The sequence below is a fragment of the Nicotiana tomentosiformis genome, chromosome 7 (assembly GCF_000390325.3).
Source record: "Nicotiana tomentosiformis chromosome 7, ASM39032v3, whole genome shotgun sequence".
NCBI classification, from domain to species: Eukaryota; Viridiplantae; Streptophyta; class Magnoliopsida; order Solanales; family Solanaceae; genus Nicotiana; species Nicotiana tomentosiformis.
In genome coordinates, this window is record NC_090818.1 from 45,590,298 (window position 1) to 45,610,473 (window position 20,176).

The 20,176-nt window shown below is 39.2% G+C and overlaps 2 protein-coding genes across 2 annotated transcripts; one reads left to right on the forward strand and one right to left on the reverse strand.

Annotated features, from left to right (window-relative positions):
* The first annotated feature begins 90 nt into the window (after positions 1-90).
* Positions 91-643, forward strand: LOC138895551 (uncharacterized). The gene is made up of 2 exons (XM_070180252.1): positions 91-443; positions 622-643. The coding sequence occupies exons 1-2, from the start codon at positions 91-93 to the stop codon at positions 641-643; spliced, it is 375 nt and encodes a 124-aa protein (XP_070036353.1).
* Positions 644-13,172: 12,529 nt separating this feature from the next.
* On the reverse strand, positions 13,173-16,785 carry LOC104114964 (G-type lectin S-receptor-like serine/threonine-protein kinase SD1-1). The gene is made up of 7 exons (XM_018777243.3): positions 16,497-16,785; positions 14,666-14,803; positions 14,386-14,510; positions 14,105-14,315; positions 13,779-14,016; positions 13,547-13,697; positions 13,173-13,453 (listed from the first exon to the last, which is right to left on the reverse strand). Exons 1-7 carry the CDS (start codon positions 16,726-16,728, stop codon positions 13,199-13,201), a joined length of 1,350 nt encoding a protein of 449 aa, XP_018632759.3. The 5' UTR covers positions 16,729-16,785; the 3' UTR covers positions 13,173-13,198.
* Positions 16,786-20,176: the final 3,391 nt, after the last annotated feature.

Genomic DNA, 20,176 nt, shown 5'->3' on the forward strand with positions numbered 1-20,176 from the left:
CAGAAGTGCTATGCAGATAATCGACGACGAGACTTAGAGTTTCAAGTAGATGACTGGGTATTCCTAAAGGTATCACCAATGAAAGGCGTTATGAGATTCGGTAAGAAAGGAAAGCTTAGCCCTCGGTACATTGGACCTTATAAAATCATACGCAGAGTAGGCCAGGTAACATATGAGCTAGACTTGCCTTCCAACTTGGAGTCAGTACATCCAGTTTTTCACGTGTCTATACTCCGCAAGTATATTGGAGATCCTTCTATAGTAGTTCCAGTTGATGATGTTCAGGTCATAGACCAACTATCATATGAGGAAGCTCACATTGCTATACTAGATAGACAAATTCGGAGATTGAGAACTAAGGACGTAACTTCAGTTAAAGTACTTTGGATGAACAAGAATGTGGAGGAGATAACTTGGGAAGCTGAAGAAGACATGAAATCTAGGTATCCTCACTAGTTTCCGCTTTTGGAGGAGGATCGGACTGAGACATCACAACCTTTAGGTACGTATATGGTAATTGATTCTTATGTTAGTTATTGTCATTGGACATGTGAGGCCATTGGTGTTATTGATGATTGTGGACCTGTGTGGATTTATGTTGTTTGGTTTTCTGTCTGACAGGTTGGTAGCAGTACCATTATAGAGGAGACTCAACGATCCCTACGATGTAAGTATCATTAGACCGACTCTTATTTTTCTTTGTAGTTCGAGTTTTGTAAGGTAATTCATAGTTAAGAAACGTCTAATTTCTGTATTTATGTGTTTAAATATCAAGGAAGGTTGATAAATTAGTTTTCTAATATTTAGAACTCATTTAGTGGACTACAACACGAGTGGACTGTTTTGTAGTCCACTCGTCTTGGCCTATTGTGCTGCTGATTTATGGAGTTTGGAAGGATGAAGGGTGTGGAGAAACTCCACATGTGGTAAGGTAGTATGTTGGTCGCTCGTCATTGCAATTGCAGGCTAATTGATAACTTATTGATTGGGTATGTTATGGTATATTTGGGGTTTTTGTTGTATTGAAGGTCCCGAATTGTCGTTGGGTTGTTTTTGAGTTGCTGATAGTGTTGTGTTTGTATCTGGCCTATAGTAGGCTTGAGGGAGCAGTGAAATCAGGGGAAATGCTGCCTGTTTTATTTTAGAATCGAGTTATCATTTGAAATACGTGATATACCACCGCCATCTAAGTTGTACACGTATTTCTTTGTTATAGGGTTGGCGCGCTAGTTGTCATAAGCTTGTTGTTGAGTTGCATTGGCGACTTGAGTTATGTTAAGGCTATCCATTATTTCCTTTTGGCATGATCCATATGATACAAATGAAACGTGCAAATGCGGAACTTTCATAAATGACTCTATTCATAGAAGTACTAGGGGTACCTATGTTCTTGATTCCCCATGTGTCCTATTATTATATCTTATGTTCATGGGTATCAAAAAAATACGTAAGTTGCTAAAGTTTATCCGAAGGCATATTGATCTTATGACATTTCGAGAAATTTTACTGACTTACTTCATTATACATTGCATTTATTTATACATGTACATTGTCCCATGACCAGATGGTGTGTCACGACCCAAAATCCATTAAAGGTCGTGATGGCGACGGACACTGCTGTTAGGCAAGCTAAAAATAAATATTTAATTTGGTTCTCATTTTAATATTTTTGAAATCATATTTTCCTCAATTAAATATTTACAGATTAAATAATAATATTTTTAAGAATTTCAATACAGGACAACCCATAATCACCCCAAAACCCGGTGTCACAAGTGCATGAGCCTCAACTAGGAATGTAAAATAAAATACAACATCTGTCCGGAATACAAATTTGGACAGGAGAAATATAAATACTCTGAAGGAGACTCTGCTGGTTGCTGATCGTAGAATAGAATGCAGCTCACCTAAGTCCTCGCAATAACCGCGCCTCTGCGCCCACAGGGTCACTAGACATATATGTACCTGCAGAAAAATGTGCAGCAAGTGTAGTATGAGTACGTAAATCAATGCATACCCAGTAAGTATCCCGCCTAACCTCGAAGAAGTAGTTACGAGGGGTCGACTCCGACACTTACTATGGGCTATAAATAAAATACCAATGATATAAGTAAGCATGAATTACGTAGAACGGCTATAAGCTTAATATCATGAAATTAGTACACAATTCTTTTGTTAATAAGAAATCTACAAATTTATTTTTCATCGTTTATCATTTTGTATTTCAGGCCGATGAAGCAATATCAATTATCATAAATTCCAAAGCAACCAATTCAATCATGTGCAAATCATGTCGAGTTCGCACGGCCCGATCCAATATAAATATTTAAACTGTGCACTGCCGAGGGTCGAACGACGCGAACCATAGATGCATTTATCTGCTACCGAGGAGTTCGACCCGCTCCATAATATGAAAAAAATACATTAAACAACCAATTCAAGAATTATTAAGGGGCAAATATTCCAAGAATTTCAAAGTCTCATTTAACGGTCAAGTAAATGAAGTTTAACCTTTTTACAATTCCTTTATCGATTTTCTAAATGTTTTAAACAATTAAATTAACAAGTAGGGCACAAACATCGCAAGTACAACATGATATGGATCCTAGACTACCCGGACATAAGCATAATAGTAGCTACGCACGGACTCTCGTCACTTCGTGCGTATGTAGTCCCCACAAATAGAAACACATAATGATTTGATTCACCTATGGGGTTAATTCCCTCTTACAAGGTTAGAAAGGAGACTTACCTCGCTCCGAAATTCCATAACCGGCTCTAAAGCCTTTCCAACAACTCAAACCAATACCCATCACTCCAAAACTAGTCACTAAAGGTGCAAATCCATAAATATATACTCTAAAACTCATAATAATTCAATTTACGACAATTTCCAACTCCGCTCGAAAAGTAGATAAAAACATCACCCTCGGGCCCATGTACCCGGATTCCGAAAATTTTCGAAGATAAACTTTACCCATAACACCACGAACTCAAATATATTATTTATTCCAAACTCTATGTCCAATTTCGTGATCAAAATCCAAAAATATCAATTTTTAGGTTTTTATTCAAAATTCCAAATTTCTACAAATGTTCATGCATAAATCCATGTATAAACCTTGTATGTAACTCACAACTAGTAGAAATCACTTACCTCATGCTTGATGACGAAATTTCCTCTTCAAAAGCTCCAAAAACCGCCAAGGTCATGTGAAAAATAGGAGAAATGAACCCATTAAAAACATTCTTCCCAGCCCGACTTTCACACCTGCGGTCAAATAGCCGCTTCTGCGGCTCCGCACCTGCGGAAATTCCATCGCAAGTACGGCTCCAGCTCGACCCAACAGTCCCCGCATCAACGCCCCATGTAGCGCATCTGTGCATCCGCTTCTGCGGTCATCAAGCGCTTCTGCGCTCGCGCACCTGCGTGTTTATGCCCGCTTCTGCGACCCTCATGGCCGCTTCTACGGCTCCGCACCTGTGACCCAAACCTCGCAGATGTGGTTACACCAGAAGACAGCAGCCTCAGCATTTCTTCCAAGTCCAAACTCGATCCGTTTACCATCCGGAATCCACCCGAGGCCCTCGGGACTTCAATCAAATATACCAACACGTCCCAAAACACATTACGAACTTAGTCGATCATTTAAATCACATCAAACAACGCTAAAAACACGAATCACCCTCCAATTCAAACTTAATGAACTTTGAAATTTCTAACTTCTACAATCGATGTCGAAACCTATCAAATCACGTCCGATTGACCTCAAATTTTGCACACAAGTCACATTCCACATTACGGACCTATTCCAACTCCCGGAATCAGAATCCGGCCCCGATATCTAAAATTGCACTCCCGGTCAAACTTCTCAAAACCTTAGAATTTCTAACTTTCGCCAAATGACCCAAAATGACCTACGAACCTCCAAATCCACATCCGGACGCGCTCCCAATACTAGAATCACCTTACGGAGCTATTCCCAAACTCGGAATCCCAAACGGACATCAATAACATTGAAATGCACTTCAACCCAAATTTATGAAATTCTTCCAAAACACCAACTTTCAACAATAGGCGCCAAAACGCTCTCGGGTCATCCAAAACCCGATACGGACATACTCCCAAGTCCAAAATCATCATACGAACCTGTTGGAACCTTCCAATCCCGATTCCAAGGTCGTTTACTCAAAAATAAAACCTTAGTCAATTCTTCCAACTTAAAGCTTCCGAAATTAGAATTTTCTTTCCAAATCAACTCTGAACTTCCCGAAATCCAACTCCAACCATGCGCACAAGTCATAATACCTGAAGTGAAACTATTCAAGGCCTCAAATCGCCGAACAACGCGCTGAAGCTCAAAACGATCAGTCGGGTCATTACATTCTCTCCCACTTAAATATACCTTCGTCCTCGAACGTGCTAAGAAATGCTCTGGAGTTGTCCGAAATCATTGTTTATTACCTCGTGCACCTACCCATGCTACCACAACCCAGTTGAGTACATTAGCTTGAGTAAACCCGAAAATTCTCCATTTTCTAGTCAAATAAGCCTTAGAGCCAAATTCCAACATCTGAAATCCTCTACCAGGTTTGTTTCCAACATACGAACACCGTATCCATCACTACACGATGCACCAATACATGATTGCATACCTTTACTGAATTCATACCATGCACTGTGTAACTCAGATGACCATAATAACATCCTCTGACAATGATAGTCGAAATCCCACGAATCTGATGCCCACACGCACCTCACGAAGCATATAAGTCCCGTTTCAACTCTCGCAATACTGCCACAATAGAAAGGATGCGTAGAAGTTCATAGCCAACTTCTGAGTCGACAAATCATTGAGTCCCTCCTCCTGACAAGGACCATTACCCCATTATGAACCAAATAACAATATTTGCTTTTTTTTTTAATATGTCTGATATAATCCGATCGCACTAATCCCAAGTCCAATAATCTCGTCTCACCCAGTATAAGTTGTTCCGACAATAAGCTACCACCAGCACTACCAAAGATCTCATATAATGCCACCATGTGCCAACAATCCACAAGTTCACATGTGATACATAAGGAAAAATGAACTCCGGAAAGAACTGTTTAACCTACGTGACTAATTAAACAACCGAAAAGATGTTATGAACCTTCTTCAGAAAATGAGAAGCAAAACACACAAGAATAGGTATAGGGAACTGTACTCAGCATCACACTGTTGAGGCGTGCAACCCGATCCATACATGATACCGTTGCGGCATGCAACCCGATCCAACCATGATACCCGTGGCGGCGTGCCACCCGATCAACACATAATAATCAAAAGAAAACACACCTCGAGCCGTAACGCTCATACTCACAAAATGCTCGAATATCAACCATAAGCACACCAAGTGAATAATACAAATCCTGGGGAGATAGGTAGCGCCCTACGCTATAAAACCCAAGCACAACTAAGGTGCGATATATAATATGCATCTCAAGAGCCATCCTGCTCACATAACACCACCGCTACGTGGGACCTCAACATATTGTACAAATAATCAAGCCGACTCACGACCCATAGGGCATAATAGAGTATTACATGAAATAGATGGCGACGGAATTAACATCCAACGCCCGAATACTCCTCCATAAGGAATGATATTCTGAATGAACACACTCAGGCTGGTGTAGAGTACACATCCATATTTGGACCCATCAACGGACCCCAAATCGATTCTGATCATATCATGCTTGCGCAAATACCCTTTCAAGGATCCACAATACCTTTTTCCCATGACACACGAAGAACAACCACCGAATCCGGAACAAACTTCCACAATTCACAATCAACCGAATAGTGCGCCTTTCAGGCCTAAACTCTCACATTAGCGATAGTACCAAAATCTCCATACTTGGTTTCAATCTTTAGTCAATCAAGTGACTACATGTTACACTTATACAATATTCCCATGGGATATGCTCCCACGACCTCCCGCACCAGGTAACAAGTCTGCACATCCATACCACCGGCCATACTAATGATGTAAAGCAAATCAAGAAGCCGCAAATCAGCACACAAAGCCTCTTACACAGGACATCGATCTCAAGTGACGCTTAAGACAATACCAACTAATTATAACCATCTGAATTCTTCCCTGATCATCCGAGCTCATGACATTCTTGTCAACACCGAACCACAACCTTGATCCTTAGCTTCCAATTCCCCATGCCACTCACTGCACCTAACATGCCAATACGTGAGAGTACCAGAATTCCATAATAACCCCTGATCCACTAATAGGATAAACACTTCATCGTATAGAAACCTTTTACTTAGCTCATTTCAGAAGAACCAATGCAACACACAACTAAATTCCCAAACCGCAGAAAATACAACCTCATGTCGTAATCTAAACTGCCATAACTCTTCCGGAAATCCCTTTACATAACAAAGCCATACAAATCGAATACCTCCCAATTCAACCAAGTTGTGGTGGCGCTCAAGCCAAAGTTTACAACCACAAACCACATGTATAACTTCACGCTGGAGAAACTGGTCACTGCCATAATCGTGTTGATTCAACCATTACCAACCGAGCCACTTCTTCTAATTTATTCGGGACTTGCCCTAGAAATAATAATAGCTCCATTCAAAACATCATGAACCCAAATCCGCACTCATCCTGAGTGACCCTATTTCACGAGAGCACGTTGTCTCCAAAACCCACGAACCATCGCATACCCTCCTTATGCGCATATTCGCAACTTCAACCGGTACACCCATTCTGAAAATCCCTCTATGAATCCGAAGTTATTTTCTCCCATTCCTCCAATGACACACCACAGATCGAAGATAACATAGAACACTCCAAGCCACTTTTCATAATCCACTGCAAAAGCTCAATACTTAACCATACTACTGGCTGGAAATCCTTAGGCACCGCACTTTGAATTTTCTTTTTTTCAACCCACTAGAACCATTGTTGAGAGTCACCCACTCTGACTTGTTCCCAATTATGATCAAACTCCAAGGCCCTGTTGGCACATGAACACCCTCTCAAAAAAGCATCCGGCTGAATCACGTTCCTTGTAACTTACCTCTACACGAAGCATAAATCCTGAGTCTTCCCAAAGCCTAAACATGAATCGATAAGGCTAATTATAGCGTACATTCCTTAAATCCTTTGATCGCATTGCCACTAATGTTTTTTTCCTTAGTCATAATCAATATGCTACTAACCAGAAACCTCACAAGTAGATAACCATACAATCCAATCGTAGGCGGTGGGGCTCTCCCACTTAGCTCGAAGCTACCATTGCATAACTCTGGAACCCACCAAGATTCCTTATCATCCATTGACATGATCTTGCACAATTAACCCACCAAATTTCTCGAAACCTTTCTGTTAAACTCTCCATGGACACTCTGAATCACTAGCCACACGCACATATTCGGCCTCTTCCTGAATAGTTAGTAGAAATTCTTCGCAGGAGCTTCGTCAACATCACGCAACCGCTAACCTGCTCACAAGAGATAACCTAACTATGGAAACTCCATGTCGACATCATCCAATGCCGCTGCACTGGGTACAATTACTACGAAATCAGTAACCCATCCTGAGCCCGTGCTCATTCACAAGTTGTACAAGTCCGTTCAATCCTCATGGGCATCAATTAAAGGTGCGACAATACATCCCAAAGTCATGTTATATCCTTCTTCATATCAAGCATCTTCTTTCTGTTGTATCCAACCTTCCTCTATATAGCAGCCAATATTCCAAATTAAGCTCGTAAACCGAGTCATTGTCTTGGGCATCAATTAAAGGTGTGACAATACATCCCAAAGTCATGTTATATCCTTCTTCATATCAAGCATCTTCTTTCTGTTGTATCCAACCTTCCTCTGTATAGCAGCCAATATTCCAAATTAAGCTCGTAAACCGAGTCATTGTCCACCATGAATCCCAAATCACTCTAAACTTTCTCAAGGCGTGTAGTCATCTTACCCCAGAACCCATATACTGCTCTGCCACTCTCCCACTTTGGTCAAACTCACTCCTTTAAGCAACTACTCGACTCATATTTCTCACATTTGGCCTTCTAGAAGTTTATCCACTACCAGACACCTCCCTCATGTCCTTCCTCATCCTTCGCCACCCAGTTGTTGCCTTAAGTCAGATCCATCTCTGCAACACTTGAACCAATAGATCGCTACCAACTTTAAACCTCTCCGAAGATCATCCTTCTCAATCCATCAACACTAGGAACACTGATTCGATCATAAACCACTGCACTCCACGGTCTCTTACGGCCGCTTTCCCCGGCCCCATTTTACAATACTCTACCCTAAAGAAGAATTGAAGAAGACCATAAAACCGATGAACTTAACACATTCAATCAAGAACGACGACACCACATCACAAACGAAAATTCCACCACACTCAAAATACCAAGTCTCGTTACTCCATCAACCCAAACACTCATAGTCCGATTGCCTTTTCTCCATTGGAAATGCACTGAGCAAAACCTCATTTCAAGTCATTACAATACATTAAATGTCGTGATGGCACCGGACACCGCTGTCAGGCAAGCCAAAAATAAATACTTAATTTGGTTCTCATTTTAATATTTTTAAAATCATATTTTCTTCAATTAAATAGTAAAAGATGGAATTTTACAGAGTAAATAATAATATTTTTAACAATTTCAATACAGGACAACCCATAATCACCCCAAAACCCGGTGTCACAAGTGTATGAGCCTCAACTAGGAATGTAAAATAAAATAGAACATCTGTCCAGAATACAAATTTGGACAGGAGAAATATAAATACTCTGAATGAGACTCTGCTGGCTGCGGATCATAGTATAGAATGCAGATCACCTAAGTCCCCGCAATAACCGAACCTCTGCGCCCACAGGGTCACTAGACATGTATGTACCTACACAAAAATATGCAGCAAGTGTATTATGAGAATGTAAATTAATGCGTACCCAGTAAGTATCCCGCCTAACCTCGAAGAAGTAGTGACTAGGGGTCGACTCTGACACTTACTATGGGCTATAAATAAAATACCAATGATATAAGTAAGCATGAATTACGTAGAATGGTTGTAAGCTTAATATCATGAAATTAGTAAACAATTCTTTTTTAATAAGAAATCTCCAAATTTATTTTTCATCGTTTATCATTTTGTATCTTGGGCCAAAGAAGCAATATCAATTATCATAAATTCCAAAGCAACCAATACAATCATGCGCAAATCATGTTGAGGTCGTACGGCCCGATCCAACATAATTATTTAAATTGTACAGTGCCGAGCGTTGAACAGTGCGAACCATAGATGCATCTATCTGCTACCGAGGCGTTCGGCCCGATCCACAAAAGCGAAAAAATACATTAAACAACCAATTCAAGATTTATTAAGGGAAAAATATTTCAGGATTTTCAAACTCTCATTTAACGATCAAATAAATGAAGTTTAACCTTTTTACAATTCCTTTATCGAGTTTTTAAATATTTTAACCAATTAAATTAACAAGTAGGGCGAAAACATCACAAGTAAAACATGATATGCGTCCCAGACTACTCGGACATAAGCATAATAGTATCTACGCATGGACTCTCATCACCTCGTGCGTACGTATCCCCCACAAATAGAAACACATAATGATTTGATTCACCTATGGGGTTAATTCCCTCTTACAAGGTTAGAAATGAGACTTATCTCGCTCCAAAATTCCATAACCGGCTCCAAAGCCTTTCCAACAACTCAAACCAATTCCCATCGCTCCAAAACTAGTAAATAACGGTACAAATCCATAAATATATACTTTAATACTCATAATAATTCAATTTATGATAATTTCCAACTCCGCTCGAAAAGTAGATAAAAAATCATCCTCGGGCCCACGTGCCCGGATTCCGAAATTTTCGAAGATAAACTTTACCCATAACACCACGAACTCAAATATATAATTTATTCCAAATTTCATGTCCAATTTCGTGGTCAAAATCCAAAAATATCAGTTTCTAGATTTTTTTTCAAAATCCCAAATTTTTACAAATTTTCATGCATAAATCCATGTATAAACCTTGTATGTAACTCACAACTAGTATAAATCACTTACCTCGTGCTTGATGATGAAATCCCCTCTTCAAAAACTCCAAACACCGCCCAGGCCGTGTGAAAAATAGGTGAAATGGATCCAAACCCCTCTTTAAAAATATTTTGCCCAACCCGACCTTCGCACCTGCGGTCAAATAGTCGCTTCTACGGCTCCGCACCTGCGGAAATTCTATCGCAAGTACGGCTCCAGCTCGACCCAACAGTCCCCGCATCTGCGCCCCATGTAGCGCATGTGCGCGTCCGCTTCTGCGGTCACCAAGCGCTTTTGCGCTCGCGCACTTGCGCGTTTATGCCCGCTTCTGTGGCCCAGGCCTTTTTGGCTAGCCTCCGCTTCTGCGACCCTCATGGCCGCTTCTGCGGCCCAAACCTCGCAAGTGCGGTTACACCAGAAGACAGCAGCCTCAGCATTTCTTCCAAGTCCAAACTCGATCTGTTAACCATCCGGAATCCACCCGAAGCCCTCGGGACCTCAACCAAATACATCAACATGTCCCAAAACACATTACGAACTTAGTCGATCCTTTAAATCATATCAAACAATGCAAAAAACATGAATCATCCCTCCAATTCAAACTTAATGGACTTTGAAACTTCAAACTTCTACAATCGATGCCGGAACCTATCAAATCTCATCCGATTGACCTCAAATTTCGCACACAAGTCACATTCGACATTACGGACCTACTCCAACTCCCGGAATCGGAATCCGACCCCGATATCCAAAAATTCCACTTCCGGTCAAACTTCTCAAAACCTTCGAATTTCTAACTTTCGCCAAATGACCCCAAAATGACCTACGAACCTCCAAATCCACATCCAGACGCGCTCCCAATACCAGAATCACCTTACGGAGCTATTCACAAACTCGGAATCCCAAACGGACATCAATAACATTGAAATGCACTTCAACCCAAATTTATGAAATTCTTCCAAAATGCCAACCTTGCACGATAGGCGCCAAAACGCTCTTGAGTCATCCAAAACCCGATCCGGACATACTCCCAAGTCCAAAATCATCATACGAACAAGTTGGAACCTTCCAATCCCGATTCCGAGGTCGTTTACTCAAAAATCAAACCTTAGTCAATTCTTCCAACTTAAACCTTCCGAAATTAGAATTTTCTTTCCAAATCAACTCTGAACCTCCCGAAATTCAATTCCGACCACGCGCACAAGTCATAATACCTGAAGTGAAACTACTCAAGGCTTCAAACCGCCGAACGGCATGCTCAAAATGACCGGTCGGGTCGTTACATGGTGTTATATACACATATATTATATGTATATGGGATATGGGGAAAGGTTAAGACGTTATATACGCACCACCACCTCATCAGCTGGTATACGTTGATTATTTCGCCTACAGTGACTGAGATGATATGATGGGATACCCACAGAGGCTTGATGATGTTATGTACGCATATATCAATGCATGGTATGACATTTATACGCATATGCATGACATTATAAATGTTTCATGATTCACAGATCTATTCAGACTTACAGGTTGAGTCCTTTTCTCCATGTTTCTTTCATGCTTTTATATACTAATTTTTATGCCTTACATACTTGGTACATTATTCGTACTGATGCCCCTATTGCCTGGGGCCTGCGTTTCATGCCCGTAGGTGCGGGTAGACAGGTTGACGGTTCTCCATCTTAGGATCCTTGCTCAGGGAGAGTTGGTGTGCTCCATTTGATCTGGGGCTGCTATTGAGTTTTGATTCGATCCTTTTATATACATATGGTTATGACGGGGCTCAGTCCCGTCCTCTATACAGTTGTACACTCTGTTAGAGGTCTATAGACAGTCATGTGTAGTTGAATAGTATGTGGCCTTGTCGGCTCGCCCTACCATATTCCATATATATATATATATATATATATATATATGTGTGTGTGTGTGTGTGTGTGTGTGTGTGATGTGTGTGTGTGTGTGCGCGCGCGCCTTTTGGGCATGTTTTCCCATGTATGTTGTTCATATGAATCAGTAGTTTATTTTCAGAAGTTATGCATGACCTACACATATTTCATGTTTATATCTTAGACATATGCTTAGGGGTGTTCGATAGGTAGAACTCGGGCACTCATCACGGCCCATCGGTTTGGATCGTGGCAATACTGACCAATTTTGGTCGGTATATTTGAAAACAATTAATTAAGTTTTTTTTGGTAAATAATATGCAAGTATGATCAGGTCTTGGTCAAAGATTGACCAATTTCCGACCGACATCGGTTGGAATTTTCATATCTTTATTGTGGGACCACTATTTTCGTTGTGAGAAATATATTTTTTGACTTTTGTGACCAATTTACTCTTTTTCCGACCAATTTCGGTCGGTTTTCGACCAATTTCGGTCGGTAATCTTTGGACGGGTTGTGCCCGTTTTCTAGTAGTGACTAATACCGAATTGAACGAGTTACATAAACTTACCTTACTTTTACGCCTCTAAATTTTTGTCATAGGATTGTAGAAGCTTGTTAACATCCAGTCAATAGTATGAGTTGATTAAGGCGTGTTTATATTCTTTATATACTATATATCCAAGATTCTATGCTAATTTGACCAACAGAGACCATTGAGTAGAAGATCCCAACTTTTATATAATCTGCAAGTGATCTCCTATACTAACATCAAAACAGTCTTTTCCTATGCCTTTTTACCAAAGTAAGATCGTTCACAGAACCATTAAAGTTGTATGTTACAGTTACATGCAATTAGAATTGCAGTTGTGCTGTTACTAGTCTTAGTTATAGGGTTTATACTGCTGCATTCTTAAATATATACGAAATGTACAATTGCGAAGGATGTAAATGAATAGAATACAACTTGTTTCCATCCTTTCCGTTCTTCTTCAGCCTCCACTCTTCTTCAAATAAACCTGAAAATGTTCTCAGTAGACCTTAACCCCCTCTCCTTGATCTTAAAGATGAGGTTTTTCCTTATATGTCAAAGTGTACTTTTATCCGTATAAATTTGCACACTCACTATGTATTACATAAATTTCAGATTTTCTTATGATTTATTAATTGGATGCACAATGGGCTTGACCGTATTACAAAAGGGTTAACTGATAAACTCAGCTGACTCTATCTGTTGATTCCATTGAATTCCTCTCTATGAAAAAACCAGGCTGTTTTGGTTGAGGAAGAACCAGACCTTCATTTCCCAACCAGAAAACTACTGATGCCATTGTAGGCCTATCCTCTGGCAGTTTTTGGACGCACAACAAACCAACTTGAATGCATCTCAATAATTGAGATTCTGAAAATGATTCTTTCAAACATTCGTCCATCAGTTCCAACGCTTTGCCTTCATTCCAAAGTAACCATGCCTAAAGTAACAAACAGAACACATTTATACAAAGGCATTCACAATAGAAAGAGTGACTAACGAAACAACTTAGTTTTGTGCTGTATCTGCTTACATGTCCCAAAAGATTGTGATGATGTTCCAAATGACTAAATTTCCTGTTCCTTTTGCCACTAATTATTTTTAGAATGATTACGCCGATACTGAATACATCTGATTTTACTGAATATTTCCCATCAACAGCATATTCTGGGGACATATATCCACTGCATCAACTCATCAAATTTTAAGTTCATGTACTGATTGAATATAATAAAGATTGTATGATGAAGGTTTGTAGAACTTACTAAGTCCCTATTACTCTCTTAGTTTTTCCTTCCGTTTGGTCTCCGCCAAAACTTTTGGCAAGGCCGAAGTCAGAAATTTTAGCATTCAAGTCACTATCTAATAAAATGTTGCTGGTCTTGAGGTCTCTATGAATAATTCTAAATCTCGAGTCCTGGTGAAGATAAAGAAGACCTCGAGATATTCCCATAGCAATTTCGAAGCGGTTCTTCCATGGAAGTGAGGCATTTCTGCTTGGATCTGCACAATGTAGGCCTAATCATTGAGGGCTGCAGGAATGTTGAGGACTTATCAAATACTAGGAGTAGTATAGTTAAAGAATCATTACCAAAAATGAAATAGTCCAAACTAGTGTTTGGCATAAACTCATAGATTAGCATCCTTTCTTTTCCTTCAAGGCAGCAACCCAAAAGCTTGACAAGGTTCCTGTGTTGCAGCTTGGAAATGAGAACGATTTCATTTCTTAACTCTTGAACGCCTTGTCCAGAATACTTTGATAGCCTCTTTACTGCTATCTCTTGTCCATTTGGTAGGATACCCTACAATGTTTTTTAGCAACAGTCAAATGTGCCAATTCTAACTAGAGGTTGAAGATCAAAGTTGATTTACCTTGTAAACTGGTCCAAAGCCACCCTCACCAATCACATTAGCAGAGGAGAAGTTTTTAGTGGCACTAGCAACAGTAACTAAATCAAACAATGGCAACTCGGGGTCTTCGTTTCCAACTTCTGCACCTGTCAGTATATATTTGTCGGTCACGAGCATGATATTAATGAGCTCTTCCATACAACAGATTATAAAAAAAGAAAAAGCAACCCAATCTTTTGGTAAAGGTGAAGAATATTAGCTAGATGGAGATTTTCTAATAAAGAATATTAGACAAAGGTACCTCTAGTATATTTTTCTGTTCTTCTGTTCTTTCTTTGGAAGGAAAACCAAGCTACAAAGCTGAGGATAAAAGCTGCTACCACTGCTGAAATGATCGCAATCAGGGCTGACCTCTTTCTCCTCCGATTCCCGTCTGAGTCTATTCAAGAAATAGTCCATAAGCAGTCTTCAATTGAAATATGAATTGGCCATTTCAGTATGAATTGTTTCAGTGATTTGTTTTTATTTTGTTATTGAACCTCTTCCCCTAAGCTAGTAATGCTTTCGGGTACTGGACTTTCCTCATCTACATTCGCGCTGCTTCTCCTGGCTGCATGGTGCTTCTACAAAGAGAGTTGAAGCACCTTCAGATTTTCAGTGTGCAGTACTTACTGAAAAAGTAGCCAATTTCAAGCTGTACTGGTAGTTAGAACATCTTTTCTGTTAGATGACCAAAGTACAGCGGACTATCTCAGGTAGTATCTAATATTACTCTGAAGCTAATATGTTTTGTGCAGCAAAAGTTTCAAGAGGTCAAGTTAGAGGCGAGTCCAATATTTATAGTGATCGATTGGGCCAGATTTGGTGTGAATCGTCTCTCTCTCACACACACACACTATCTCTTTGGCCAGAGCTGAAAAGTGTACAACCACCTAAGTTGCTGGGATTCGGGTGGGGTTGTCTAATACGGGTGCGGATGTTTAAGGATACGGTTGCGAGGATTCTGCTAAAAATAATTCAAATATCTAAAAATAGAGTTATAAAAATATTTCTAAATTATGAGACATTACGTAAAAAACTTGCAAGGTATTCTAAGAAGGAGAAATGCAGCTCCTGCTTGTATGGCACCTCAAAGGGGGGGAAATGCAGATAAGACACTTGATGGATGATAAAACCTTAGACAATTTTTCTTATGTTTCAGTAAGTTAGCAACACCACCCGGTCGACTCAGCGGCAGATCTAAGATTTTGAGTTCATGGGTGCTTAATTTTTTTTGACGTAACGTTACTATGTATTATTATATTGTATAAGTACACAACTAGTTGAACACACATGTGAAAAAAGTTAAGAAGAAAACCCATATTTTAATATTATGGACACAGTAAATCTGTGATGAATATGCAATTGGCCAAATAAAAAGAAGATCGGTGGATTTTACCTTTCTGGAGGAACTGTTTATCTTTAAAAGGGATTGAACTTTGGGATTTCTTTTAAGATGATTTTTTTCTTTGCTATAGAGAATTAGGTAAATTAAAAGAAAAACATAAAGCTAAAAACAAAGGTTAGCAAAAAAGAAATTTAAAAAAAGTAGTATTGGGTTAAGAAAGTGTGCTTGAAAAGTAAAAAAGAACTAATTGAGAAAAATATTTAAAAAATAAATAAAAAGAAGAAGAAAGAAAGTAGCCTTGAATATAAGGAAAGGAAATTGTTTGCTTGGTTAAAAAAAATACTGTGGTGAGATGGAGTTTCGAACACCCGCCCCCAGCAAGATTTAATCTTCCAGCACCCTTTCCTAACCGCAGCACCCATCACAGTTTATTTTACCCAGGTGCTTTTTGACCTTTATATATATTTTCTTAAGTTTTTTATGGAGTTATACCTACATTAAGTTAAGGTTAATGGGTGCTTAAGCACCCAAATTTTACATGTAGATCCGTCCATGAGGGTCGTCATAGTTGGTTAAAAGTATTTTTATCATTTACGAATCAATTAACATATTACCAACTATTACAGCACCTAATCAACTTTAAATCAAGTAAGTACATAAGATAGTAGAGTTCCTTCAATTCTAAAGAGTTGTGAATCTATATTGTATAATAAAATGAGAAAATGGTACAGGGTAGGGTCATTACCTAATTCTGAAGCAGCGACTCTCACGAACAGGTCTTGCTCATTGTGGCTCAACTCTCTAATATCAATGAGTTCTCCAAACCATAGTAAGCATCCACTTCCACCATTTATAACATCAAGATTTGAGTAGGCTGTGCAATTGCAATCAGTCAAGCACATTTTTTTGCATTCTTCAAGGTTCATGCTCTGATTATACCACGAGTGTCTAGAATCCGGCATTTTAATACCCGTCATTTTAAGAAAATCATCTTGGTTACAAACCAAAGAAGTTCTCCTTACACAACCACTAGATCAGTCCGCTGCATACCATTGATTCGGATACCTGTGAAGACATAATTATGTAATCAAAATAAACTTCCACTTGCTTGACCTGGGGATAAGAATTTAGCCATGGGGCGAGGGAGCTTGTGAAGACATAATTAAATAATTAAAAATGTGCCCTCCCTAATAACATAAGAAGAAATAGTCACACAATTAAACAAATACCTAGGCTCGAAACCTCTCAGACAGTCACATGGAGGTGAGTTATTGATGTTGCAGCTTGCATAATGTCCACATAAAGCAAAACGATCACAGTTACCAAATTGTGTTGTCAAGTAGAGAAACTAGCTCTGACTGTGCTCTATCCATGTTAGGTGCTCTACAACCCCATCTGTGTCGATCACCACCCTGGTGGGCAGGGACGCATTCATAATCCTTGTGTTGATATTGTCTTCTCTATTTGCTTTGTGTGTGATTGTGTGCCAGTTAACTCTCCATCTTCCGCAACAATTGGTATCAGAGTAAGGGTTTGAGTTTCGGCATATAATCTAGGGTTAAAATATCTTCATCATATTCAACAAAGTACGAAATAGAGAAATTTGATAGGGGTTTTAGTTTCAGTCTATGAAAGATTAGGATGAAATCATCCCTGTGTTACAAGGATTATGGAAGGCAATTGATGAGGATTTTCTTGAAGAGATGAAAGAGACAGAGAAGGCAGACCTAAAAGAGAGGGCTTTGAGTACCATCTTCATGAGCGTTACAAATAACGTTCTTCGGAAAATTGCTGAAGAAACTTCTGCATCAATGGCATGGAAGAAGCTAGAAGATCTGTAGTCTAAGAAATCGCTGAATAACCGTCTCTACCTGAAAAAGAGGTTATACTATCTCCGTATGAACGCGAAGGTACACCTGATAAAACTCACCTTGATGAATTTAATTCAATTACAATGGACCTGAAGAATGTGAATATCAAAATTGAGAGTGAGGATCAAGCCTTGATTGTGTTATGTTCTTTATTACCATCTTATGATACTTTTGCCGATACACTGCTATATGGGAAAGATAGTATTTCATTGGAAGATGTTAGTAATGCACTAAAGTCTAAAGAGTTGAAAAGGAGCTTTTCAGACAGCAGATTTGAGGCGAGGGTCTTGTGTGTAGAGGAAGAACACAACAAAAAGACTTTAACAGGAAAAAGCCAACCGCCAGATCGAAGTCTAGAGCAATGAAGCAAAACTGTTATGAGTACGGAGAGCAAGGTCACTACAAGATAGATTATCCTAAGCTGAAAGAGAAAAGAGGGAAGCAGAAAATAGATAATTCTGCAAATATTGTTGACACTAGCAATAATTCTGATGATAGTGACTATGTAGAGGAAGTCTGTGCTATGATTTCTAGTCACGAGCAGAATTTCTGGGTTCTTGATTCTAGTGCTAATTTCTACATCTATCCACACAAGAATTGATTTACAACTTACAAGCAGACGAGTGAGACTGTCTACATGGAAGATGATAATCTATTACCAGTAGAGGGGATTGGTAACATCAAATTGAGAATGTTCGATGGAATTATCAAAAACATTGAGTGTTAGCATATTCCTCGGATAAAGAGAAATTTGATTTCCCTTTCGATTTTGGATGATCAAGGGTATCATTTTCATTCCGAGAATGGAATACTTAAAGTGTGTAAAGGCTTCATGGTACTCATAAAGGGTAAACTGCATTCTTAATTATATCATCTTCAGGGCAGTGTAGTTGAAGGTGAAGCTGTTGTAGCTCCTGAAAAAAGTGATCTAAATCAATCTCAGTTGTGGCACTTGCGACTTGGTTATATGAGTGACAAGAGATTGTCTTTGTTGAGCAAGTAGAATTTGCTGGATGTATACAAAAAGTAAGTTTTGAATTTTTGTGAGCATTGTGTGTTTGGTAAACAGACAAGAGTAAAATTCAGTAAGAGGGTAGAGCACAAGACCATAGACAAGTTAGATTATATGTACATTCAGACTTGTGGGGTCCAAACAGAGTTCTCTCCAAGAGTGGTGCCGGGTATTTTATGACTTTGATTGATGATTACTCAAGGATGGTGTGAGTATATTTTCTAAAAATAAAAGATGAGGCTTTTTCGACATTTGTTAAATGGAAGACAATGGTTGAGAGGCAGACGGAAAGAAAAGTTAATCATCTTCGGACTAACAATGGATTGGAATTTTTCAATCTTGAGTTTAATAATTTCTACAGCATAGAGGGCATAGTAAGACACCGCACTTATGTCAGAACACCATAACAGAATGGTGTTGCAGAATGTATGAACAAAATGTTTTATGATAGGGCACGAAGAATGCTTTCACACTCTTGTGTTAGCAAAGATTTTTGGGTTGAAGCAATCAATACAACTTATTATTTGGTCAACAAATCTCCATCCATAACTATTTAGTTCAAAACTCCTTTTGAGGTTTGGTCTGGTTCGCCAGCTGATCATTCAAATTTAAGGATATTTGGTCGTCCCGCTTATGTTCATGTGAGGGGTGAAAAACTTGAGTCGCGGGTAAAGAAGTACATATTTTTAGGGTATGCAATTGGAGTGAAAGGTTATAGGTTGTGGTACACAGATCAAAAGACTCTATGGCTAATTATCAGTAAGAATATAACATTCAATAAATCTGCCTCAATGGACAGTCAGAGGGAGACGACAATAGTAGAAACAAATCGTGGTGTCAGTGACCGCATAGAGCTAAAAATTGAAACCTCACTAGCTCGGCACGGTAGTTCTAAAGTAGAGGAAGTGGAGGAGGTTTAAAATATTGATCAAGATGATAATATTGATGCACCTGCCCAACAATAACCATATAGCATTGCAACAGGCAGAGAGAAGAGAGTGATTAACCGACCACAAAGTTTACAAACGTAGTTGATGGGAATTTTCTTGGATATACGAATCCTATGAGATTTGCTTTGGCAGTTGCAGAGATTGTTGATAATTTTGAGTGTTATAGCTATTCAGAAGCTATTTTTAGTGTAGAACCAAATTGACGGATTAGTGTTATGGCTGAAGAAATTGAGTCTCTTAACAAGTTTAGATGTTGCCTAGACATGGTTGATGTGTGCGGCAATGGGTAGAGCCCTTGCGAGGGCTGAGGGCAAGGTAGAGAAGCGTGTTCCTATTGATGAAGAAAATTCAAGCCAAAAAGAAGATTTGTTATTTGTGGCTTGAATTACTTCCTTGTATTTTTAGGAAACCTATAATCCCTATAGGTTTGGCAAAACTCATTATTCCGTTCCTTGTCAAATTAGGAAACCTTTCTCTTATAGGTTTGAGACTATTTGGGATCTATATATATGGGTGGTAGTTGGTGATTCTATAGATTGTATTGTGCTTTTCTTCTCATCATAGTGGAAAACTCTCTGCTTTTGCCCCCGAC

What these genes read in the sequence shown, in the direction of transcription:
- LOC138895551 (XM_070180252.1), top strand. Translation starts at nt 91, where the DNA reads ATGAGATTCGGTAAGAAAGGAAAGCTTAGCCCTCGGTACATTGGACCT. An exon ending in GAAGAAGACATGAAATCTAG is followed by an intron (nt 444 to 621) that starts GTATCCTCACTA and finishes TCTGTCTGACAG; the next exon opens with GTTGGTAGCAGTACCATTAT.
- LOC104114964 (XM_018777243.3), bottom strand. Translation starts at nt 16,728, where the DNA reads ATGACGGGTATTAAAATGCCGGATTCTAGACACTCGTGGTATAATCAG. An exon ending in AACAGAAAAATATACTAGAG is followed by an intron (nt 14,511 to 14,665) that starts GTACCTTTGTCT and finishes ATATACTGACAG; the next exon opens with GTGCAGAAGTTGGAAACGAA. An exon ending in ATCACAATCTTTTGGGACAT is followed by an intron (nt 13,454 to 13,546) that starts GTAAGCAGATAC and finishes TTGTTACTTTAG; the next exon opens with GCATGGTTACTTTGGAATGA.